Source organism: Leptodactylus fuscus, chromosome 1 (genome assembly GCF_031893055.1).
Source record: "Leptodactylus fuscus isolate aLepFus1 chromosome 1, aLepFus1.hap2, whole genome shotgun sequence".
Taxonomy (NCBI): Eukaryota; Metazoa; Chordata; class Amphibia; order Anura; family Leptodactylidae; genus Leptodactylus; species Leptodactylus fuscus.
In genome coordinates, this window is record NC_134265.1 from 284,918,219 (window position 1) to 284,940,886 (window position 22,668).

Here is a 22,668-nt window from a genome sequence, read left to right on the forward strand (position 1 = left end):
TACCAGACATCTGGAGTATGACATATGAATTTACAACGCCATAAAGCAAACTGTCCTGTAAAGTTACAACTCCATGGCTACTATAGTACTGGATTAACATTCAGCACCATGCTCTGCTGCCGGATAACCTTGTCCGGGAGGATAACCAAACCTGTGGACTGAAACTTCTCAAGTCCTATATGATAGGCATCTTATAGCCATAGCGGATGTCTGGATGGTGCCAAGGAGAGGCACTGCCCATGCAGAGTGCGGAGCAGCCAGCATCTCAGGGGTCATTCTACTAGCACAGGGAAGGGTGGACACATGAAAGACAGGAGTGACCAGTGTGTGATCAGGGGGCACAATGCACATAACCTTGGCAGGAGGAAGCTTACCAGACTGGTGGGCAAATAGCTGGAGAATCGCTCCCATCCTGGAAGTTTACAATACTGTAACGCCGCAGAGGGCATGGTTACCAAGACACAGTTCCCAAAATGCAGCTCATGTATTCGGATCCGTCCCGGGTAAGTGGGATGCAGATGAAGGTGAGCAGACGCTAGACGAGCTCTGCCAGTGTGTGTGCCATCTGCAGAGGCAGGAGGGGAGGATGCGGGCTCTGTCTAATCACCTTACTCTGCATCCCCACTAGCTCTCCCCCTCCGAGCAGGGCGGCACGTCTCGCTACTTACTTTGTAAAAGATCATTTTTAAAGTGCCGTAGAAGCCCATGTTTCCCGCTGGTGGAGGAGCCGCCGCGCTATGTATCCGTACTAGATCCCGATCAGCGGCGCCCGATGCTTGGGGTAGAGGAGAGCCCGTATCCAGGTGAGTGTGTGAGCGCAGCCTCTGCTGTGGACATGCTCGGACACGTCAGGAGAGGAGGGACGCAGGCGGCTCGCGGCTCCACACGGCAGCACTAGCTGGAGCAGCAGCTTCCCAGCACACACAGCCACTATCCCCGCTGACAGCAACTCCAGAGACTCAACACGGGTGGCTCGTACCAGCAGGGACAAAGCACGGGGGGGGGGCCCGAGAGCTGCACTCATTCCTAACAGCGCCGCTCACCACACAGACCAGCCCACCTCCCCTATTCAAAGTGCGGCAATGGTGCAGTCCGGGCTCTAGCTCTACAGCCCACACATCAATTATATGGAGAATCACGGAGCCTGTCAGCACAGAGCGGAGGGAGGGACCGCGGCCGCTGCACCTTCCCTCTGCCCGGGGCTATTCCACCTCACCCTCCCTGTATACACCGCGCACACGGCTCCCAATGCGGCTACTCCTAGCTAGGACTGGCCCACAGACACCCGGGAGAAGCCATCCTCCCCCCCTGTAGTCAGCACGGCACCAGACTACTAAGCAGAAGGGAGCGGCGTCACTCCATCACTTGTCACAGGGGCAGTCACCTCACTAGACCCCTCCGCTGATGAATCTCGTATCCAGCCCGCCCAGGCATCATGTGTGTATATATATACAGCTATCAGGTGCTGTCACACTGCATGTACACGGCCAGAGCGGTATGCAGGGCCACCTATTGCAGAGCTATATCTCTATGTGCATGTATAGTGCCGTATATTTATACACATCTATAGTTATCTGTTATATATCTACATATATCCATTTACTTGCAATGCATCTATACACATCTATTTACTATATACACCTGTTATACACCTATATACACATATGTACATGTAGAACAGGGAGATAAATATACTATATATACCTGTTATACACCTATATACACATATGTACATGTAGAACAGGGAGATAAATATACTATATATACCTGTTATACACCTATATACACATATGTACATGTAGAACAGGGAGATAAATATACTATATATACCTGTTATACACCTATATACACATATGTACATGTATGTAGAACAGGGAGATAAATATTGAACTATTTTGGACTTGCCCATGCAATTGCAATCCAACTGTTCTACCATACTATTCACTAGGCTGAAGAGCCAATCCTTTTTATAGGACCTACTAAGTCATATATGGAAGTACCCTACAAGGGGGTATGGGTTCCCCAATCTGGAGCCCCCTTTATAAGCCACACAGGTTTTGCCTCTATGACTGCCATGTACTGCTGCATGTGTCCTGTAGGATCGTTCAAGTAACATTATGAATAAACAAAAACTAACAAGTCTCCTGACATGTAGTGTGTATGAGGAGTGTATGTCAGGCCCATCCTTATGGACACATTTGGCGGTGAGTTATCAGTCGTTTACTCCTGTATCCCCATATTCAGAACACATGCATGCTCAGCTAAGCCGAGTGTGCATGAGTATGGGGGAAAGCAGAGGCTGTACTGGGTTATACTAAGAATAGCGGCTAGCTGAGGTATATGGCTAGCTTTAGTCAGAAATCTGACCCCTTTCCTGTTTGTTGCTGGGGATGTATTGTGCCCCCATAAAGGGTAAAGTTTTTCTCTGCACCTATGACATGAGTCCTGTCATCTTTCACCAGTCCACCCCCATGTGTATAGCTAGCATTACCCCAGTGCTGGGTCACAGCTGACACCCAATGTCATCATGGGGATACCTTTTCCAGTGCTTTCCAACAAAATACTTTAGAGAAAACAATCTAAGAAATCTCAAAGCAGATCGTGCCACCCACATGGGGCCTCTGGATCCCCAGAACTGTACATAAATATCCTCACCCCCATCCGTCAAGCCTAGCAGCCTGCTCCATGTGTATAAGTCTGGGGGTGAAGGGCACAGGATAATAGATTTACCATGGTGCTAATGAATATGATCTCACTTATGGTGAACAAGAGCAAAGAATCATTAAGGAGAATAATTGCATTTATCAGCTTCATTATTCCATCAATAAGTGCCAGGAATTCTCATGGTGGCTGACATCTGCCTCCTGCACAGTCCACTGCCTACAAATCATTACTTCTATGGGAGGACGCTAAATACGGACACACTACTCCTAGTACTAAGTGGGCTGCTGACACCCTTAAAGTTAACATGAGCCCCACTTTTGGCACTGTAAAAAAAAATTAAAAAAATATCAGTCCAGGATTTAAAAAACAAAACAGTTTTTATGTTGCACTGCAGCTCACCTCCATTTACACAAGTAAAGCTGCAATACTAGTCCTAACCTGTGGACAAGTGTGGCACTATTGTTGGATGAACAGCCATGATTTTGTAAACCTGAGAAATTCCTTGAAGTTGAAAGCCACATCCACCAACTACGAGAACACGCATTTGGATTGTATCCCAAGGAGGCATATCTCAAAAGCCAAAGGACTTGGCAACTTAGTCAAGCGACATCCGATAGGTGGGACTTTAGATATTGTAAAATTCCCCAAATCAAAAGATGCATAAAGTGAAAACATTTTGCTAAACATAATGATCCCATCTACTGCCCGCACTAGTTAGAATGAAGAGTCTTCAGGGGACCCAATATGCCATTGCAAAACACACAGAAGAAATGATCAGACATTTTAGGCCAGTTTCAGAAGTTACCGTAAATGTGCCTCACTTATGAAGAGACAGTATGTTATTAATAAACCAGCTGAATCTTCGTCCTTCACCAAATCTCCCGAGACTACACAGGCAGTCAGAATGAGAAGGGGCAGTTATAGGTGACATAGGGACATGAAACACTACATGGAAAAATAGGGTGCTGGGAGGAGAGCTGGGGCACTGGTTCTGAAGGAATGCCCCATGTGGAACTTGGGTGTTCATTTGTATACTTAGAAGAAACTATTTCTCAGCATGGATGCATTAACTAGCCTATAAAATATCCAATTGGCATCAAAGTGGAAGGGCACACAGTATCATGTACCCAAAGGTCGACAGACTCACTTTATGTACACGCTAAAATTACTCCATTTGGCAATAGGGGTACTGGGTTATTTTCTTGAATTTGCCACACCATGAACCACTGCATTCGAACAAAGGTGAAAATCTCCTTGGACAATCTTATTCCAACAACTTGTGCTATAATTAAGATTCTTACTACAGAGTTACTGTATACATCCCCAACACAAAAGCGCTCCTCTGAAGCCTAAAGACTACAATAAATAATGTGCACTACTACAGATACTACATAATATCTGTCGCAAACACAATAGCTCATTCTGACTGGTGAAACCCGAGGTGGCGATGGCTTTGGGCTAGTAAACAACCTTTTTGTCAATCTCGTATATCTATGTGACCCTGATGAAATGTTCACTGCCAATCTAGACAACAAGGATCAGGCTGGATATAGACAAACACCGCTGGCCTAACCTTTGTCTGCATTGGAGCCCACTTCTAGGGACGGATACATTGTGACACTATCTCTCTGAAACAAATCATCCTGAACTTATCCCTCTTCATTGCACAGCAAGGATGGGCCAGCTAGCATGTACTGCTCATTCCTGCCCTAGGGATGCTGTCTAGAGGAGGCTGAGAACCCTCACATTACTGGGAGGAATGTCAGGCATGCGGAGGTCATGGCATGTTCTTTGAAGCCTAGGTAACCTATTATCATTAACTTTGTGGTGTACACTCACCCCACCTCCTCTACCGCAGGAAAATTAGTAGTGTAGTCTAACTCTAAACAGGTGTCAACAGGCCATGCAATTTCACACACTTCTCTGCATGCGGCAGGAGAAGATTTATATGTCTACATCTGCAAGGAGTACACAAATGTGGTATTCTCTATCTAGGTAGTACCACAGAGAGTCCAAGGCTAGGACAGACCACTTTCAGACCTGCTGAGTTTATGGGTGTATTTACAGAAGTCATTATTAGATTTTATAGCAATCTCAGGGATTCCAGGAAAATGCTCCTGGGACTGCTCATACGATAATAATGATTGCTATCATCTCACTTTCTGCTATTAGGTCACTGGAGAAACCCTTGGCACTATGCACTGATGTAGGGACGCTGGCTTTGGGATCAGTTGTTCCCTTTTGTCTGATGTATTGACTCAATAACAGATTATAAAAGTGCCCGCTCTTTAACCTATTGCACTAAACCCGTATTAAACCAGTGATTATTTCACATTAAAATCTGTTTATTGACACCAGTTCAGTGAACAAACTAGAAAAAATTTCTTTTAAAATGATTTACTGAATTACAAATCTGTCTATAAAGATCATAGAACAATTGTTTGCTTAGTTTACAATCTCCTGACCTGTTGGTTTATCTAAATACTAGCGCTCCTCATGAAATAATAATTCAGGATTTGTAAATTTTTTAAAGAACTGTACTGTTCCTCTATTATTCCTCCTGGTTTTAAGATATAATTAAGAGCTATGTGTTAACATTTTCCTTTTCAACAACATTGAGAGCAGTGATCGGAAAATGCAAGAGTATATATGGACACCCCACCACCTCCCCCAACTGATAAAACCCAGTTTTTCTATTTATTCCCAGAGGAATAACAGAGCGACAACACATATTGAGGGCTTTTTGCCGTTTGGCACAAAGCTACAAAATATTGACTGTGTGCTATAACAGTTTGTGGCCATATTCTGGGGTGTACCTCAATATTATAACATGTTATATTACTACACATTACATTAATACACATTCAGAAGGTAAGCGATGTTGTGCTCTCATAGAACAGGGATAATAAGTAACACCGCAATGGTCTGCGCCAAGTGTTAAATATTACCTCCTCATGCTGGTCTGCTTTCCTTAATGAGCAAACAATGTTATTTTAAGAATTATAGATTCATGGAGATGTGTGACACGAATCTTAACCAAAATGTCTTATGTGACAGGTTTCTGCCATCTCTGTATGAGTCATCGCGTCTTAAAATATAAAGCATATCCCAGATGGGCAGCAGGTTTAACCTTCACAACACTCCCTGGAGAACGCAACGCAACTTCCTATATGATGCATCGAAACATCTTTCTACAGCAAAACACAATAGTGTGACATCTCTAGTACTCACAAATTGGCTTTTGACCTTTTTTTGGCACATGCATCATTATATAAAACCAATACTAGGTAACTTGTAGGAAATCTCAAGTCATTCTCAAAAATTCCATCTTTAAGATGCAACAAAATGAAAATCAACTCAAAACTTGGTTGTAAGAGCATTCGCTACATTAGAAAGGTGAGGAAAGTTACATGAAGGACATTTCTGTTACACTTGAACACGTCTTCTCATGTACAAGGCCAGCAATATTAAAAAAGAAGAGGGAGACTTCCTATGAGAGCTAGATCAAATGCATTGGAAGCACAAAGAGAAGGAAAGGCTTGTACTGTGCCCTTTCTTCTGGCTCAGATGTAGATTGCAGCCGCAGTTAATGAGATCACTACGTACAAGACGCCGCTACCTTCAGGGAAGAGTCTCGCACCTTCCATCTAATAGAAAAGTTGCATGTTACTTGTTATCCCAGACCGGCCTGGCATCTCTTCCCTCTGGTTCAGCAATAGCATAGATAATGCTGCTCATACACACAGGGCAGCCAGAATCGGGCAGTTGGTGAATGCTGTAAGCATATGTAGCCACTAAATTACAACAATATAATAAGGTCTGATCATTGTCATTTTCCAAATGCACAAACTGGCTTTATTCATGAAATAGACGGGCTGGATCCTGATCAGGTTGGAGATAGGAACATGTGGCTTATGTGTCTATCACAGACCAGTGCACCAAAGTGATCCTACTTCAGGAACAAGAAGAGCATCTACAGTGAAATAAAAACAGCACAGGATGTAAAACACAAGCACAGGACCAGGCCTTCCTGCAGATATAATCTAGTCGTGGGGATCCAAATACACCACCCCCCAATCTTCTGAATGAAGAGGTAGTGACAATGTGTGACCACCTCTGCCATTGCTGTCAGTTCAGTAATTTCTAGCAATGGTCACACATACTGCTCCACTCACACAGGGAATCCCTGTTCTTGTGAACACAGTTATCACCTATCCTGTCAGTGTTTGTTATGGGAAAACCCCTTTGAAGAGAACCTGTCGTCACTCCTAACATGTCTGTTTTAGTGAATCCTTGTATTTCAGGTTCTCTGAGAATTCTACATTCTGCCATTCCTCCATTCTCTTAAAACATTTGGGATAAATGAATGAAAAAGTTGTGCTCTACACAAGTGGTCCCCAACCTTTTTTCCACCAGGGACCAGTTTCAGCAAGACAATTTTTCTATGGCCCAGTGGGGGCGGGAAGGGGTGTGGATGGGGGCGGGGTTACACGTGGGTGTGTAGAAAAGCAACTCCGGTATCGGCATTGCCAACAACCGGAAGTAGCGCATGCGTTCCACAGTGGAACGCATGGCAGGGAGATGCATAGAGAACTGTGAAAATGGTATGATTAAGACATCAAAGAATGTCAAGGGGATAGTATGGAGGCAGGAAGTAAGGGTAAAACAGAAGAAGAAGTTGCCCAAAGTTTGGTAGGCAAGTGTGGGGTGGAGCCAAGACCCGCTGCTTGTCCTGCATAGTACTAGAATCCCAGACATACAGCAGGTCCCGGCTCAACCCCGCACTTTGCTCACCTTATCCCGATGAGCAACAACCAAGCTGATGACTCCTTGCCGCCAGTACGCGGAACGATGCAACATGCCCCGTGGCCCGGTACTGGTCCGCAGACCGGTGGTTTGGGACCCCTACTCTACACAGAGTGACACATGAGGCTGATTTACTTCTCCATAGAAAGAGGATTCTCTCTCCATCCAGAGGTTTGTGACCACAATAGTATGTTTTACTCCTATTTAAAGGCCCCTACTGAGCATACACATAAAACACAATTTCCTGCCATTGCCCTGTTTTTTGGTTTAATTTTTTCTTTTGGTAATCTTGGTCACAGTATGTAGGGACACTCCTTCATCTGGTAACACCCCCTTGTGAATCTCTAGACAATCCCTTTATTTTTCATTTGAACCAGGAAGGTCTGATAACCAATTGTAGTTCCAGGAAAAAAAATATATATATATTTCTCAAAACTAGAGAAAACAGACTGTAGTCACAAGGTGGCGTAATGAGTGCCCAGGTCACCCTCTAAATAGCATATCCATTACATGAGAAGTCTTAAAAGTACAGATTGCTTTCCAATGTGTCGCTCCCTCCCTTGGTGGATTTAGAATAATGTGTTTCTTCAGGTTAACTGCTGTCACAGCAGATGGTACTGGGGGCACAAAGTTAAGTGCAGGCATCTCCCCGCGCTGTGTCACATAGTGATGTGTATCACAGCTGGAGTACAGCATGCCATTACCCTCTACAAAACTGTGCAAGCTACTTCTCATGTGCCGATCAATAAGAAAGCCCTTTACGATTCTCATGCAGCCCTTCTCCATAAATAAAAGTTTGGCTATTTTGTAAACTATCAGTATTTACGTAGCCTAAAGGCTGCAAAGGCAATACTAATAGTCAAAGAGTCTAGAAAATGCCAAATGCCTCAAATAACCTATTGTGTAATATACAGTTCCTTGTTCTGACCACCGCATCTGCCATATATCCCCTTACAACTATCAGGCAGGGGCACTACATGTCTCAGAAGATAAACTGGCAATAAGAAAGTCACCAATGTGTTTCAGACTATAGAAAGTTCCTGCATTCATGGTCGAATCCACTGGCAACCAATCTTTAAAACTATGCTTTTTGTGAGGACATGAAAGGTCTCTAACTCTTAATTGTCTTCACATCTAAATATGTAGATGGGAAAACTCCTTTTACACGTCATGGGGTCCGTCCTAACTTTGGTTTTCATAGAGGCAAAAAACTACACATGCCAAACAAGCAAGAGGTGTTGGGGGATTTCAGCTGATAACCAGCAGAATTTTCTTTTTTGCTGAAGAGAATGGATCATCTCACCTAAATATCACTAGAGATGTTTGAAGGAATTCTATCATTAAAATGACATAGAAATAGCCTTAAGAAAAGCTATTCTTCTCCTACCTTTAGATGCCTTCTCCGCGCCGCCGTTCTGTAGAAATCCTTTTTTCGACGGTATGCAAATGAGTTATCTCGCAGCACTGGGGGCGGTCCTCAGCACTCAAACAGCAATGCTGCAAGAGAAATCTCTCCCTGTGTCTTCTTCCGTCCTGGGTTTCAATCTTCTAGGTCTCAGGCAGAGCAGACTGCGCATGCCCGCGGCCACAAGAAAAATGGCTGCTTACACAGTAAGCTGTGTAATCAGCCATTTTCTTGTGGCCTGTGCGCATGCACAGTTTGCTCTGCCAGAGGCCTAGAAGATTGAAACTCAGGATGGAAGAAGACACAGGAAGAGAGCATTCCAGAAGAAGATAGAGGCGGCGCTCGAGAGTTCTCTCGCAGCATTGGGGACGCCCCCAGTGCTGTTTGAGCGCTGAGGGCCGCCCCCAGTGCTGTGAGAGAATTCATCTGCATACAGAAGAAAACTGGGATTTCTACCGAACTGCGGCGCGGAGAAGACATCTAAAGGTAGGAGAAGAATAGCCTTTCTGAAGGCTATTCCTACATGTTAGGGACAAAAAATGTCATTTTAATGATAGAATCCCTTTAACACCCAAGAAGAATGCCTAATAGATTTGCATTTGTAATATATGGTTTCTAATATATAATAATACTAAGAGACCAACAATCTAATAATAGTTTGTCCTCAATACCTGGAGTTTTGTATACAAATGCACAGCAAGGAAGCGGAATAAGTTATTATGTCATCTACTTTATATATAACTAGTAAACTCCCTGCTGGACATAAAACAATGACAGAGGATATTCAGTCATCAGGCAGGAAATTGTTCTGGACGACATAACTTGCTGTCATGTGACACATACAGCTCATAAGATATTAATAAATCACCATCCTGTGATTAGAAAATATTGCACCACTAAGGGCAACAACACACCATCGAGTATTAAAAGGGAAACTCCGATAAGCAGAATTCCCATTGTAATTGTCCATCATGGACTATGCACAGTCCTCGGAGAATATTCTCTGTGACCCATTTGCCATGCATGGCTCAAAAAGGGACATCGCTTACTAACAGATTCAAGTGGATGATCATCATGCTCATGTTAAGATTACACCGGAAAGAACCATGGAAATATGTCAGCACCCATCCATCCACTATTTTATTTATTTTTTTATAAATGTAGATTGTGAGCCCCATATAGGGATAACAATGTACTTTTTAATTTATTTTTTATCTATCAGTATGTCTTTTTGTAGAGTGGGAGGAAATCCATGCAAACACGGGGAGAACATACAAACTCCTTACAGATGTTCCTGGAGGGATTCGAACCCAGGACTCCAGCACTGCAGTGCTAACCACTGAGCCACCGTGCTGCCTCCCCATCCATCCACTTAACATTTGTGCCCACCTCTATTCATTTCACGAGGAAAAGTATCTGCTGAAAACATCTTTGTATTGGCACCTATCAGGTTTATACACGAATATATTCTAGTGACCCAAACGTTTTACAAACAGTAAAGGGAACCTTTCGAATTTAACATTCAGACTCAAAGCAGGAGGAACAGCTAGATATATAGGTTTGCAGGAAACGTATATGTTTTGTAAAACTAGTAATGTTTTCATATTAATTCCTTCTCATTCTAGGTTTAGGAGTCTAATTGGAAGTCCTATAAGGGCTCGTTCACACGGGGCAAGAGGGGGTGGATTTTGGCGCTGAAACCACGTCATAATCCACTCCCTCACAAGAAAGATCTATGTAGACCGCTAGCTGCCTTTCTTCGCGGCAGCACCCTCTAGACTGGACCCTTTCATTTGGGCCTACTACGGAGCGGGATGCCGTGACTGTCAGAAGCCGTGACAGTTGTGGCAGGCGCATTTTGGCCCTATTCTAATGTGGCTTCCAGCGTCACAATCAAGACCAAAATCCGCCATTCCGCACCCTGTGTGAACTAGCCCTAAGCGATTAACAGCCTTCCGATGTATAAGAATATATACAGAAATAGGAGTCCGTCATTGTTTAGGACCGCTTACTGGACTCCTAAACCCAGAATAAGCAGCAATTAACATAGGGGTGGAGGGGTAAAGGTAGGTTTCCCATAAAACTATATATCAAACCTCCTGCAGAATGGGCTGTATGTCACATCAGACAGGTCTCCTTTAAATCATCCATTTCGTAGACAAGCGGCAAATATTACAGTACCAACCTATGAAGTCCTCATTGCAGCATTATCATATACACTGTTTATGGGGGAATGGGCTTAGGCATTAGTGGATCACATTTGAAAGTGGTGAAACACCAAAGAAGATCGCACTATTCCCTAGACTTCATGGCTTACTTTTAACATTTAATGAATATTTTAGCCATACCTGTCAGAAGAAATAAGAGAGGTTATTTTTACAGGCATGTTACAGCTAAATTAATAAAAAGGACATAAATGTAATGTGGTTTATATAAGACCTTCCTCATGCATTTTTAAGCAGGTGGTTCCTGGATTCTACATCAGAGTGCTTGACATAAAAGGAGATCAGCGCAGATACATAGGATGGAAAAACCTGACGTGTTTGTTCAATGACCTAATGAAAGTTTGGCATGAGTCACCAGCATGGGCGCTATGGGCAGAATGCACACTAGGCTCTTTTAAGCAGCAAAAGAGATTTCAATCTCAATTAACTCATCACAACACTTAGTATACATCCAGGCCCGGCAGACAGGAGATATTCCAGCAGCGCCTTGTGCAGACTCCTATGACGCTACCACACAGCACAGAGTCTAAGTATGTGGTTATAAAGGCATAGCAAACTCTAATCTCCAGCGCTGTCAACATCACTCCCAAACATGATCACTATGGAAATATCTGCAAGCAAAAGACAGCTTTCCGTGGAATATTCTGCATACTATTCCTGTTACGCCATTAACATCAATGAACCAGGATCTTCAAAGAGAGGAAATGCCTCAATATTTTATGAGTGGGAAGCCAGCCAAATGCAAAGTTTATGAATGGAGCTTCCCCCTTTAAATAAGATGGTAGAATGTTATGTAGGCATTGTAAATATTAACACACAGCAGCTTGTGTTGTTTTAGACTGTTCTGCTCCAAGCCAATAATGTATTGCTACTAGCTCCAGGCACTGATGTCAGGAACTCAAGAAAAAAAAATTATTTGTGCATATCCAAGTATTCTACATAATACGACCATAAAACCAGCTAGGCAAAACGAGAACTTTCATGGGTGCAAATTATTTACCTTACATAATACCTCTAGTTCAAGGGAACCTCTCACCAGCTTATAGCCATGCAGCTCGGGTTTAGGGTCCCAAACCTGGCAATATCAGGCCTGGCCACTGGTCCATATTTAAAGGGAGTTGCCCCGTTTAATCAAATTATTGTTGTTATATAATGAAAAGTTTCACAATTTTCCAATATACTTACTGTATCAATTACTCACGGATTTCTAGATCTCTGCTTGCTGTCATACATTGTTGACTTTCAATGGATAAAAATCAGTCCATGGTCATGTGATGCACACACGTGCACAGCTCATTACAGTTACAGCACAGTTAGCAGAGCTCTGTCTTTTAACGAGCCATGTACCTGTGTGTCCATCACATGACCTTGTAACGAGCCATGTACCTGTGTCCATCACATGACCTTGTAATGAGTCATGTACCTGTACGTCCATCACATGACCTTGTAACACGCCATGTACCTGTACGTCCATCACATGACCTTGTAATGAGCCATGTACATGTGTGTCCATCACATGACCTTGTAACACGCCATGTACCTGTACGTCCATCACATGACCTTGTAATGAGCCATGTACATGTGTCCATCACATGACCTTGTAACGAGCCATGTACCTGTGTCCATCACATGACCTTGTTACGAGCCATGTACCTGTGTGTCCATCACATGACCTTGTAACGAGCCATGTACCTGTGTGTCCATCACATGACCTTGTAACGAGCCATGTACCTGTGTGTCCATCACATGACCTTGTAACGAGCCATGTACCTGTGTCCATCACATGACCTTGTAACGAGCCATGTACCTGTACGTCCATCACATGACCTTGTAATGAGCCATGTACATGTGTGTCCATCACATGACCTTGTTACGAGCCATGTACCTGTGTGTCCATCACATGACCTTGTAACGAGCCATGTACCTGTGTGTCCATCACATGACCAGGATATTTTTTTCCACTGGAAGCAAAGACAGCAAGATGATCGTGAGGAATTGATATAAAAAGTATATTGGAAAATTGTCTGACTTTCCATTATACAAATAATAACATTTATTTTCTGAAACTTGACAAGCCCTTTTAGTTGCCAGAAAACAGTCTGGGACTTTTCTCCAGTGACTCTGGGTGTCAATGAGGCAATGCACATTTGCCCACAGTTACCAAAGAGGAGTCCCATAGTGATGCTATAGATCCTTCCAGGTCATGCCATATCATCATGCTATAATCCAGAATATCAGATACCCCAGTCCAGTAATTGATCTCATGAGGAGCTACTATACAGTTTTTCACATGCCACAAGTGTTGCCCTGTGAAAAGATGGTAGAACATAAATGCACTTCTCAGTGTGATGGACCTGTTGGAAGGCACCATCATGACCCTTACTAAATAGGAGAATTAATATTCTATAAATGGTCTCAGTGTGCTGAATACCTCTTCAGCTTGAGTCCATGGGGGTGACCGAAGAGTTTTTCAGGATGATTTTTAATGCAGACTGTTATAAAGAAAAAAAGGCAGCTCAAGTACATGTCCCATCTGCCAGTGTCCCATTTGCAAGACAGCTTCTTATACTTGCAGACGGTGCAGCTTTAGCCTGCTTCCCTGTCTATTCCACTGGGCAGCTGTATGGTAATGAGCATAAGCAGCTGAAAAATACTGCACAGTAAGAAAGCTGGGGTGAAATGGACAGGGCGCCTTTAGTCAAAGCACTGAAAACCTTCCAGATTAACTACTGAACAGAAGGGCGTTAGCACTGCATGAACAGGCAATGTAAGGAACAGACAAGCAGGGTAATGTGGACTGGAATGTAACAGGCGTCAGTGAGACACTCACAATGTGCAACGTACCCCAATAAGCTGAAGTGAAGGGCAAACAAGGCTAACACCATCTATAAGATAATGCTAGGCCTTGCAGAAGTTCATTTCTATTTGCATTTTTAGGATTTAAATAAAGCTTTCAGAAAAGGATTTTGCCATCTTATAGAGTATTGGTAGAATATGCCATCCCGTAGACCAGGAGATCAGGAGAGTTCACTACCCCTCTCTGAATGGAGTGGTGGTCGGCCATTCATTTCAATAGAAGCCAAAGTATAGCCGCCATCTTATAGGGTATTGGTAGAATATGCCATCCCGTTTTATGATCAGCCAGAGAGTTGCAGTGTAGAAAAATAATGTAGGGGATACAACGCTAAACTATCACTGTATCCCTTTCATTTTCAGGACTGGTGAAGGTCCTAGAGGTCAGATTCCAAGTAATCGATACAAGGGTATTCCCATCTTAAGTTATCCCTACCCACAGGATAAGCTCAGACCCCCATGGATCAGGAGACCAGGAGAGTTCACTACCCCTCTCTGTATGGAGTGGTGGTCAGCCATTCATTTCAATAGAAGCCAAAGTATAGCCCTCTCTGACACTCCTATTATAATGACTTGTGCCGAGCAGGCGCTGGCCTGTCCATTACTCCCATTCCCTTTTCCCCTCTTCACTGTAGAGACTGTACAGGCACCTAAATAAATGACCCAAGCTTGGCCAACTTCGTTTACAGGATTTAATGGACATAAATAAAGTATATGTTGCACAGTTATAACAAGGTATTATATTTTGTAAAAATTATCATTGCTTTTCTCAAATTTGGACAAAAAAAAAGAAAACGGAGACAAGTCTCTATAGATCCAGGACAAAAGACACCTGTTCCAAGTCACTGACATCACTCCATACCTACAGAGAACTGATGTAGATACAAGTGTCTTATCCTGGCCACTCCTGGAAATGTAATCCAGATAAGTGAGTCACTGGGAAACACTGCGGCCACATGATGCAACGCTCGTCTTCACCTTCACAGATCTCATGCCCTTCCTAGTCTTCAAATACGGTCTGCCAAGTCTTTCTTACAGACAGCTGCTTATTAGAGATGAGCGAGTAGGATTCGATCGAATAGCACGCAGGAAAAATCCATTGAATTCAGTGCAAAAACCTCCTCGTGCTCCTCATCCTGCTACTTCCGGAACTTGGAGGATCCAAGGTGTCGAACTTTGGTTTCCATGAAAACCGGAACAACATTCCTGTTTTTCCCATAGACTATAATAGGATTCGATATTCGAACTAATACTACTCGCTCATCTCTACTGCTTATTATTTCCTCCATGAAAATAAATCTTCATATTTATGCCTGCCTCCATTTTATTGTCATTCCTACATGCCGCTGCGTGGGCTACTGAGAGTGTCTGTCATACGGGGAATTGCTACCGGCTCTATGGATAAAGACAATGAATAGGCAATAGCATGGAAAATATGTACTACAGATAAAACCATAATGGTCTATTAGAGAGACTCATCTGTTTGATGAGATTTATCCAAGAAATCTACATAGTCAATAATGGATATGCTTCACTAGCTACTGACCCATTGTAGGGGATCTGAGGACTGGTGAAAGCAAACAAAGGCGATAGTTACATTGGCCTTGTGTGGATGATGCTTTAGCCTACAAAATAAGAACATGACTGTACGGTTACATATAACAACTTCCATTAGATCCACATTATGCGGTGTTTTTAGCCGTCCTTTGTGCTAATTTGGATTCTATGAGCAGCGCCATATTTCCTATATGAGAACTTGTATTTCTCATCAATTCCATGCCCAGCTGGTGCTCTGGCTTTTATGGGAGTCAGGATGGCGAAGATGAAGATTGTAACCGTCTCATCTTCACACAACAACACAAGCCAATACTAGAGTACAGTCCCCTTGGGAGCACTTGTAGGAAGATAGCTGCTTGAAGTCACAGTTGTCTTCCAAGTGAATGATGCCACCAGAAATAATTACAGCTATCAGCTCAAGAGTCGCCACTGGAAATCTGCACAGTGCTCACTAGCATGTATCTTACTGGTGATCTGTACCAGACATCTGTAATAATGGAGCCATTAGGCATGTTATAGAAAGGGGAAAATACAGAAATGTAAAATAGGCCATGTTTCTACAATACATGGCAACATTGCATATAGTGCCCAAGCTGCCAACTACTAAAAAAAAAAAAAAAAAAAAAAAAAAAAAAACTACTTGCCATTCTGATAGAGAGTCATAAAAAAACAACAACAGCAGCAGCACTTTAGAACTGGCTGGCAATGGTCTGGCTGTCTGGAGAACTGCTGTGGCTGGTTACAGATTGCCATTTTGTTCGCTTCCTAGCCCGGGGCCATGCATGCAGTGTCGCTGTATCAGTGAGAGGTGCCAGGGCAGCAGCCTTGTCTCTTCCAGGCACATCACTAATACATTAACCATGTAGGCACTGATGCCTTTCTTCATATTATTTTAGTTACACACAAACTCTACTTTTGGATTGACCCCTTAACCGTGAAACTTCCTATTCCCTTCAGTAACAAAATAAGGTGCTTGACATTGCTCACAACTTTTTGGCTTCAAGCAAAAAACCAATTACCTAAAAGCCAGTTGTCATATCCAGTCTCCTATTCATAGCCACTACAATGAACGCTGGCAGATGGCCAAGGCTACTGTTACTTTACTACACTGCTGCAACAAGGCATTGTTCTGTACAATGTTTATCCCCCAGGACAAAAGATTTACAAATACTTTTATATTTTATTACATAAGATGGTACAAAAAATATCCTCTACGTATTATGGACAAACCATTGCACTGTAAGGAGAAGCACAGTATATGATATTTCTTATCATAGCCAATGTATGGCACACAGGTTTTACATCTTTAGTTAAATCCATGTGTTTGACTCCTCCTTCCCATGCACATACCTATAAGCATAGCAGGGGTACAGCCTGAGACCAATGGGGTGTCCTTTTCATGCAGGTAAGGCATATAAGATAAGGTCACAGTTATTTTTGCGCAAAAAAAAAAACAAACTATGCCACCTCCACTACTTTCTCGAAAAGGCGAAGTGACAAAGATGTGCAGAGGTGGGGGCACATTTACTATAATTTACACCAGAAATCTGAACAATGGGGCAAGCCGGCATACATACCTCCCCAGGCACACAGTTTAGTGGAGGGTATGGCCTCACCATATATTAGGCGTACCCGCTGCTGGATCCAGGACTATGAAGGCTAAATGTCAGACTTGATAAATCTGCCCCAATGAATGTACTGTGCCATGTCAGGGTGAGCTCAGAGGGCCAGCGAGGGATTCACCTGTCACTTGTGAGCCAGTCTGAGCCTGAGCATAGGACAATCATTATTTTATAGTTTTCCTACCCTTGGGTAATTTCTGAAAATCCTTGGACCATCCCTTTAAGTAGTAAATGAACTTGTGCTCCTATGACAAACCCTTTGTTAAAGAAACACTCAGATTTTTGGATCCTGGTGCCTTCATTGCTGATTTATGAACCCCCTCTCCGATGCCCCTTTAACTACATGACCCGCACTATGACTCTCTACAACATGTTGTGTGGAATCCCCTCTGTATAAGCCTATGAGACATCCAATGCCAGTCCTAAATGAATGTCATTTATAGAGAATGTATTTATTTCCATATATATATATATATATATATATATATATATATATATATGAAAATGTATTCAAAAAGTAAAACTAAAATTAAAGGAACAAGCAAATGAAAGCAAGCACAAAAATGAGGGACACTTGACCCAAATGCCAGGCTTTGTTGATGTAAATGTTAAATCGGTAATCATTTCTAAAATGTTCCAAAATGGTGAGTAACCCCGAGAAAATAAATTTGCCAGGCTATTCAGCGTGTAGCAGTGCTGAGTGCAATTCAAGGACTCCTCTCTAATGATGCATGACCGCAGCGTCCAGCTCTGAATACGCTATGATGTTTGTCATTGTAGTTCAGTAGGCTTAAAATATGCCCCGAGAAGATTCCAAGAAATGTTTACTTGCAAAATCTAGGGCTAGAAGAAGTCGTTGAGGATTTACGTAGGTGAAAGATTTCACATTGCTTCCAATATAGTGCGCTTAGCAGAAAGTGCTTTTTTAATATTAAAAGTATGAGGATTGCTTGCTCTCGTAGTAGATTAGAAAAATGAAGCAGACAGTCCTCAGAAGCATCAATTATGGCTTCTTTTAGCTCCCCTCCTCCCAAAACGGCTTCCCATTTAATGTGGCGTATGTACCAGATGTTACTGAGGTCAATAAGGCGACACTGCAACCATATGGGGTGTTAAGTGGGTGTGCATATATTAAGGAAAGCATCTACTGGCTTGTGTGGAAATGAGGACTATTGTGCTGTATCCCCATCCCAGACGCTCAGCTCAAGAGCTCGCACGTCTATGGATCTAACAAAAATGATGCCTGTAAATGGCTGCCTGATCTGATAAGCAGTCACATACATCACTAAAGCCCCGTGCAAGCTGGCCTAAGCAGTTCGGAGGCCTTATTTACACATTGCAGATTTAATCAGTATTTTGCATCAGTATTTGGAAGCCAGGAGCAGGAGTAGATTCTATACACAAGGGAAATGTAAAGGAGAGATTTACACTTTTTCTCTACACTTCTGATTTCACCCTCAGAATACTGATGTAAAAAGAAAATGACTAAATCTGCCATGTGTGAACAAGGCCTCATTTGGTCTCCATACAGTTCTGATTCACACTTTAAGAACTGGCAAGCATAGAAACAAAAAATCAACAAAACCGTAAGTTGTCTCCTTCTGTCTACTTTCTGGGAAAACTAGATGGCAGGCAACCAGCTATCATTTTGGCTACCACAATGAAAGTAACAAAGCTTAGTCAGTAATATCTCTTCCTGTCCCTAGTAGAACTCACCATCCAATTTCCCCAGGACCAATTTCATATCAGCAGCTTTTTGGAGAAAGGGGTAAGACAAGGCGATCTAGGTGGAAACTACACAAGCATGTGGAGATCATACAAATCCTATATACAGATGGATTAGATGAGTATAGACAGATCTTAATATGTATTGTCCGATTGAAACCAAGGAGCAGACAGACAGGACCACCCACCTGACTATAGAGAGCAGAACTGTGCTGAAAGTAACAAATGTTCGCTCAGGAAAGGTGGAACTAGAGAAAAAAAAAAATTCAACTGCCCCCAAATCAGTGGAGAGGTGCCTATTAAAGAATGTAAAGAGTTGGGGATAGCCAAGGTGGTGAAAGGTCCTCCTTACAAGGAGTTCTCTAGGCTTAGAAAACACTTTCTTTCAGAAAGAGCCCCAGGAAGTGACATCACATCCATGGTCACTAGGCCACAATGCGGCTCAGTCTTATTTCTTTGGATGGGACTGAACAGCAGCATGACCATGTGAACAACAAAGATGATGTCACTCCTAAGAAAATGAAGTGGAGCTTTTTCTGAAAGGAAGAAGCCATGTTTCCTAATTCATAACTTATTCATAGGATCAGTGGGGACAGATGAACAAAACCCCCAATTGATTAGAAGCTCAAAGTTCTTGAACATCCAGTTCATTGGTCATGTGGCCTATTTACTGATCAATCTCAGTCTAGTGAAAAGGGTTGAGTTGCAATGTCAGGCACTGCCGCTGCAGTAAACAGGTGATCAGTGTGGGTGCCGGGAGTCCGACTCCCATACAGCTTATTACTCATGAGCTATCCTAAGCAATCTCTTTAACTCAACACTTCTGTCCAGAAATATTACTCCGCTTTCTAAACCAGCCTTGTGACATTTTTGTAACTTTGTTAAAAGTTGCTTATGACAAATCTGGTATACGTATGGTCAACAAGCTAACTACGCCCAATTTCCTGGCCGTTTTTTTGTTTTGTTTTGTTTTTTTAGAGTCACCTGCTTAAAATCTGTCAAAATCTATAAGCAAATAAGCACAAAAGAACACAAAATTCTATTTTGCAACATTTTATTAGAATTCTGAAGTGAAAGGTGTGCTTAAGTCCCCCTAGTGTGCTAGACAAGTATCAAGTCCAATAGCTGATGAAATCAGACACGATCCATCTCAGAGACAGCAGGTCATGAACCACTTAACTTCCGTCACTGTAAAGGAAAACTATTATTAGCAGAGGCCTGGAGACCCTTGAAGTCTCATTTCTGTAGACTTGCTGTGCGCTGCTTTAATACTTCCCCTGTTAGTAATTATGACTAGAAGACAAGGGCTGAAGACATTTTGGTGCCATAACAAGGCCCATCACCAAATGCTGACTGACGCATCCTAAAACGAACATGACTGGGCAAAAGTGCAAAGTCGAAAAGTGCTATTAAGGCTAAGGCCCCACGTGGCGCCCGGCAGCAAAAAGCGCTGCGGAAAAAACTGGTGGCAGTACATTGCGGTTTTTCCTGCAGCGCCATGCCGGTTTTGGACATCACCGTGTGTCCACACTGCAGTTTTTACTGCAAAGCAGGGATGGGATTCGCTAGATGTATTTAATGCTTGTATTAACTTGTATTTAACGCTTCCATTCATATGTCCATATTTTTACATATCATAAGGCTGCAGAAAATAAAAACATGCTCTATTCTGGTCCATATTGAGGACCAATCACATCCATTGTACTCCATGAGCTTGTGAAAATCACACATGAATCCTGTGTATTCTCCATTTTTCATGCATCAAACTGAATACAAAGCAAAGCTTTTTTTCTTTTCTTCTTCCTCAAAATCCAACACTGACTTGAGACACATATGAACAAAATGACCTGGGCACTGACATATACCACCAAGTCAAGAAAATATACGCATAAACTTTAATATTAATCTGCAATAACAGATCTGTCGGAATCCAACTCCAGCACCCCCACTGCTGACCAAACAAGTTGCCCCCAGGACTGAAGCTTCACCTAATTCAAGTAAATGGCCAGAGCACCATGTAGTACCATGTACAACCACTACAGGACATATAGCATTGTGCATGGTAGAGGCCACAGCTTCGAGGCCCTATTCACATCTGCTTTTGAGTTTCTGTTCGGGAAGTCCACCTGGGAACCCTCGAATGGAGACAAATCTGCATAAAAAAGCGGTTACCGTTGGACACTATACACTATAATGGGGTCTGTGTGATTTCTGCACAAGTCATGTGGAGAGAAAAGTGTTGCTTGCAGGACTTCTCTCCTCAAGTCTTGTGTGGAAACAGAGAGGAAACCACACGGACCCCTTTAAAGTCTATGGGGTCCGCGGGTTTCCTAAGGTAACTGCTTTTTTACGCAGATAGGTTTCCATTCGGATGGGGGTTGCCAAGTGGACTGCCTGAACAAAAACTCAGATGTGAACAGGGCCTCATCTGAGAGTTATAACTTCTTCAAATAGCTTAATATGGGGGTACCAAAAGTTGAACCTCTGCAATGTGATAGTGAAGGATTGTCCGAATGACCCATACTAGAGAGAAGGTGGGTGCTGTAACTCCCAATAGTGCCTAGAATGAACAGGTCTGCCCATACCATGTGGAAGCCACTCTGGTTTAGCTATAGTATTAAAGAAAAATAGATGCACAGATAATAATAAGGTATTTCACCAACAAGAAAATAGTCTGAAATGCCTCATGGTTTCTGAATATAACAGAGTGGGAAGATATGGGGGCTGAATATAATTTGTGACTCACAGTGACTAGCATCATATACCAGCATTTAAAAGGCCACAAGCAAATGTCAGTTCCGTAAAGTCAGTAAAGTGAGATCTGGAGCCACGCTGCTCATTAGTGACGGTGGAATTAGCGCGCCGGAGATGGCGCAAGAAAGCTTCAAAGTGACCTTTCTACCCACCGAAAAACGTATGCCCACACATGGAATAATATGCCAGGCCTTAACTACCAAATGACTGCTGGGCTGAAAATTAGAGGGAAAAAAAAAGTATATAAATAGATAGAGACATAAACTGATTACATTACACTGCGCCATTACCCCAATCTCCCACCCTCCAAAACAACTACATTACATGTCTATGCAGCCATCATAAAAAGTGGATTATAGTCATATATTTGAGGGAAAGGAATATAATGCATCTATTCAAGGTTAAAGAAAAGTTTATTATTTCATATATATACCAATATAGCAGAGCTGAATCTGGGGCTGCATCATTTTGCCAATGAGATCCACATAAATATGATGTGGTACATGTACATGCTGTCAAATTACAATTGTTATCCAGGTATAATAATTCTGCAGTATATACCTGTAGGTCACTCTATAGGTATACATCGCCCATAACATATTGGACCAATAGAGCTCCATAGGACATCAATGTAGGGTGGTTTCCTGGCAAATATGTCTAAAGTATGATCAATGAACACAGAATTAGGTGTTAACAAAGTCCTCCTTAGACTTTAATGGTGTTTTCTGAAACTTATATACATAGGACATCATTATTAGTTTGGTGGGGGTCCAACTCCGGCACCCCACTGATCGGGTGAGCATACTAAGCACAATGCCATGTATTGGGTGGTGGCTGGTCCCGGTATTACAGCTCAGCTCTATTCACTTGAATGTGAATTAGGAAATACAATGTGACCAATGAACATCACATCGCAGGCCAAAGAAAAGGCCATAGCTCCATCAATCAGCTGATCATGGTGGTCTTGGGAGTAGAAGGCACAAATATAAAGATCCAGAACCCTTTAATTTACATCAGATTACATACGGTATATAGAATATATAGAAGTCTCTTACAC

At 42.6% G+C, this 22,668-nt stretch overlaps 1 protein-coding gene across 6 annotated transcripts in view; it reads right to left on the reverse strand.

Moving 5' to 3' along the window:
* Positions 1-22,668, reverse strand: part of FBXW7 (F-box and WD repeat domain containing 7) — a 127,817-nt gene that overhangs the window by 24,651 nt on the left and 80,498 nt on the right. Inside the window, exon 1 of one of the 6 annotated variants that reach the window (XM_075288354.1) lies at positions 669-968. The exons of 4 other annotated variants lie outside the window; for them this stretch is intronic. In XM_075288354.1, coding sequence (XP_075144455.1) covers positions 669-707 — 39 coding nt within the window. In that variant the 5' untranslated portion in view covers positions 708-968. Of the gene's footprint in view, positions 1-374; positions 969-22,668 lie in introns of those variants that run through there. One more of the 6 variants, XM_075288346.1, reaches the window with a different exon arrangement.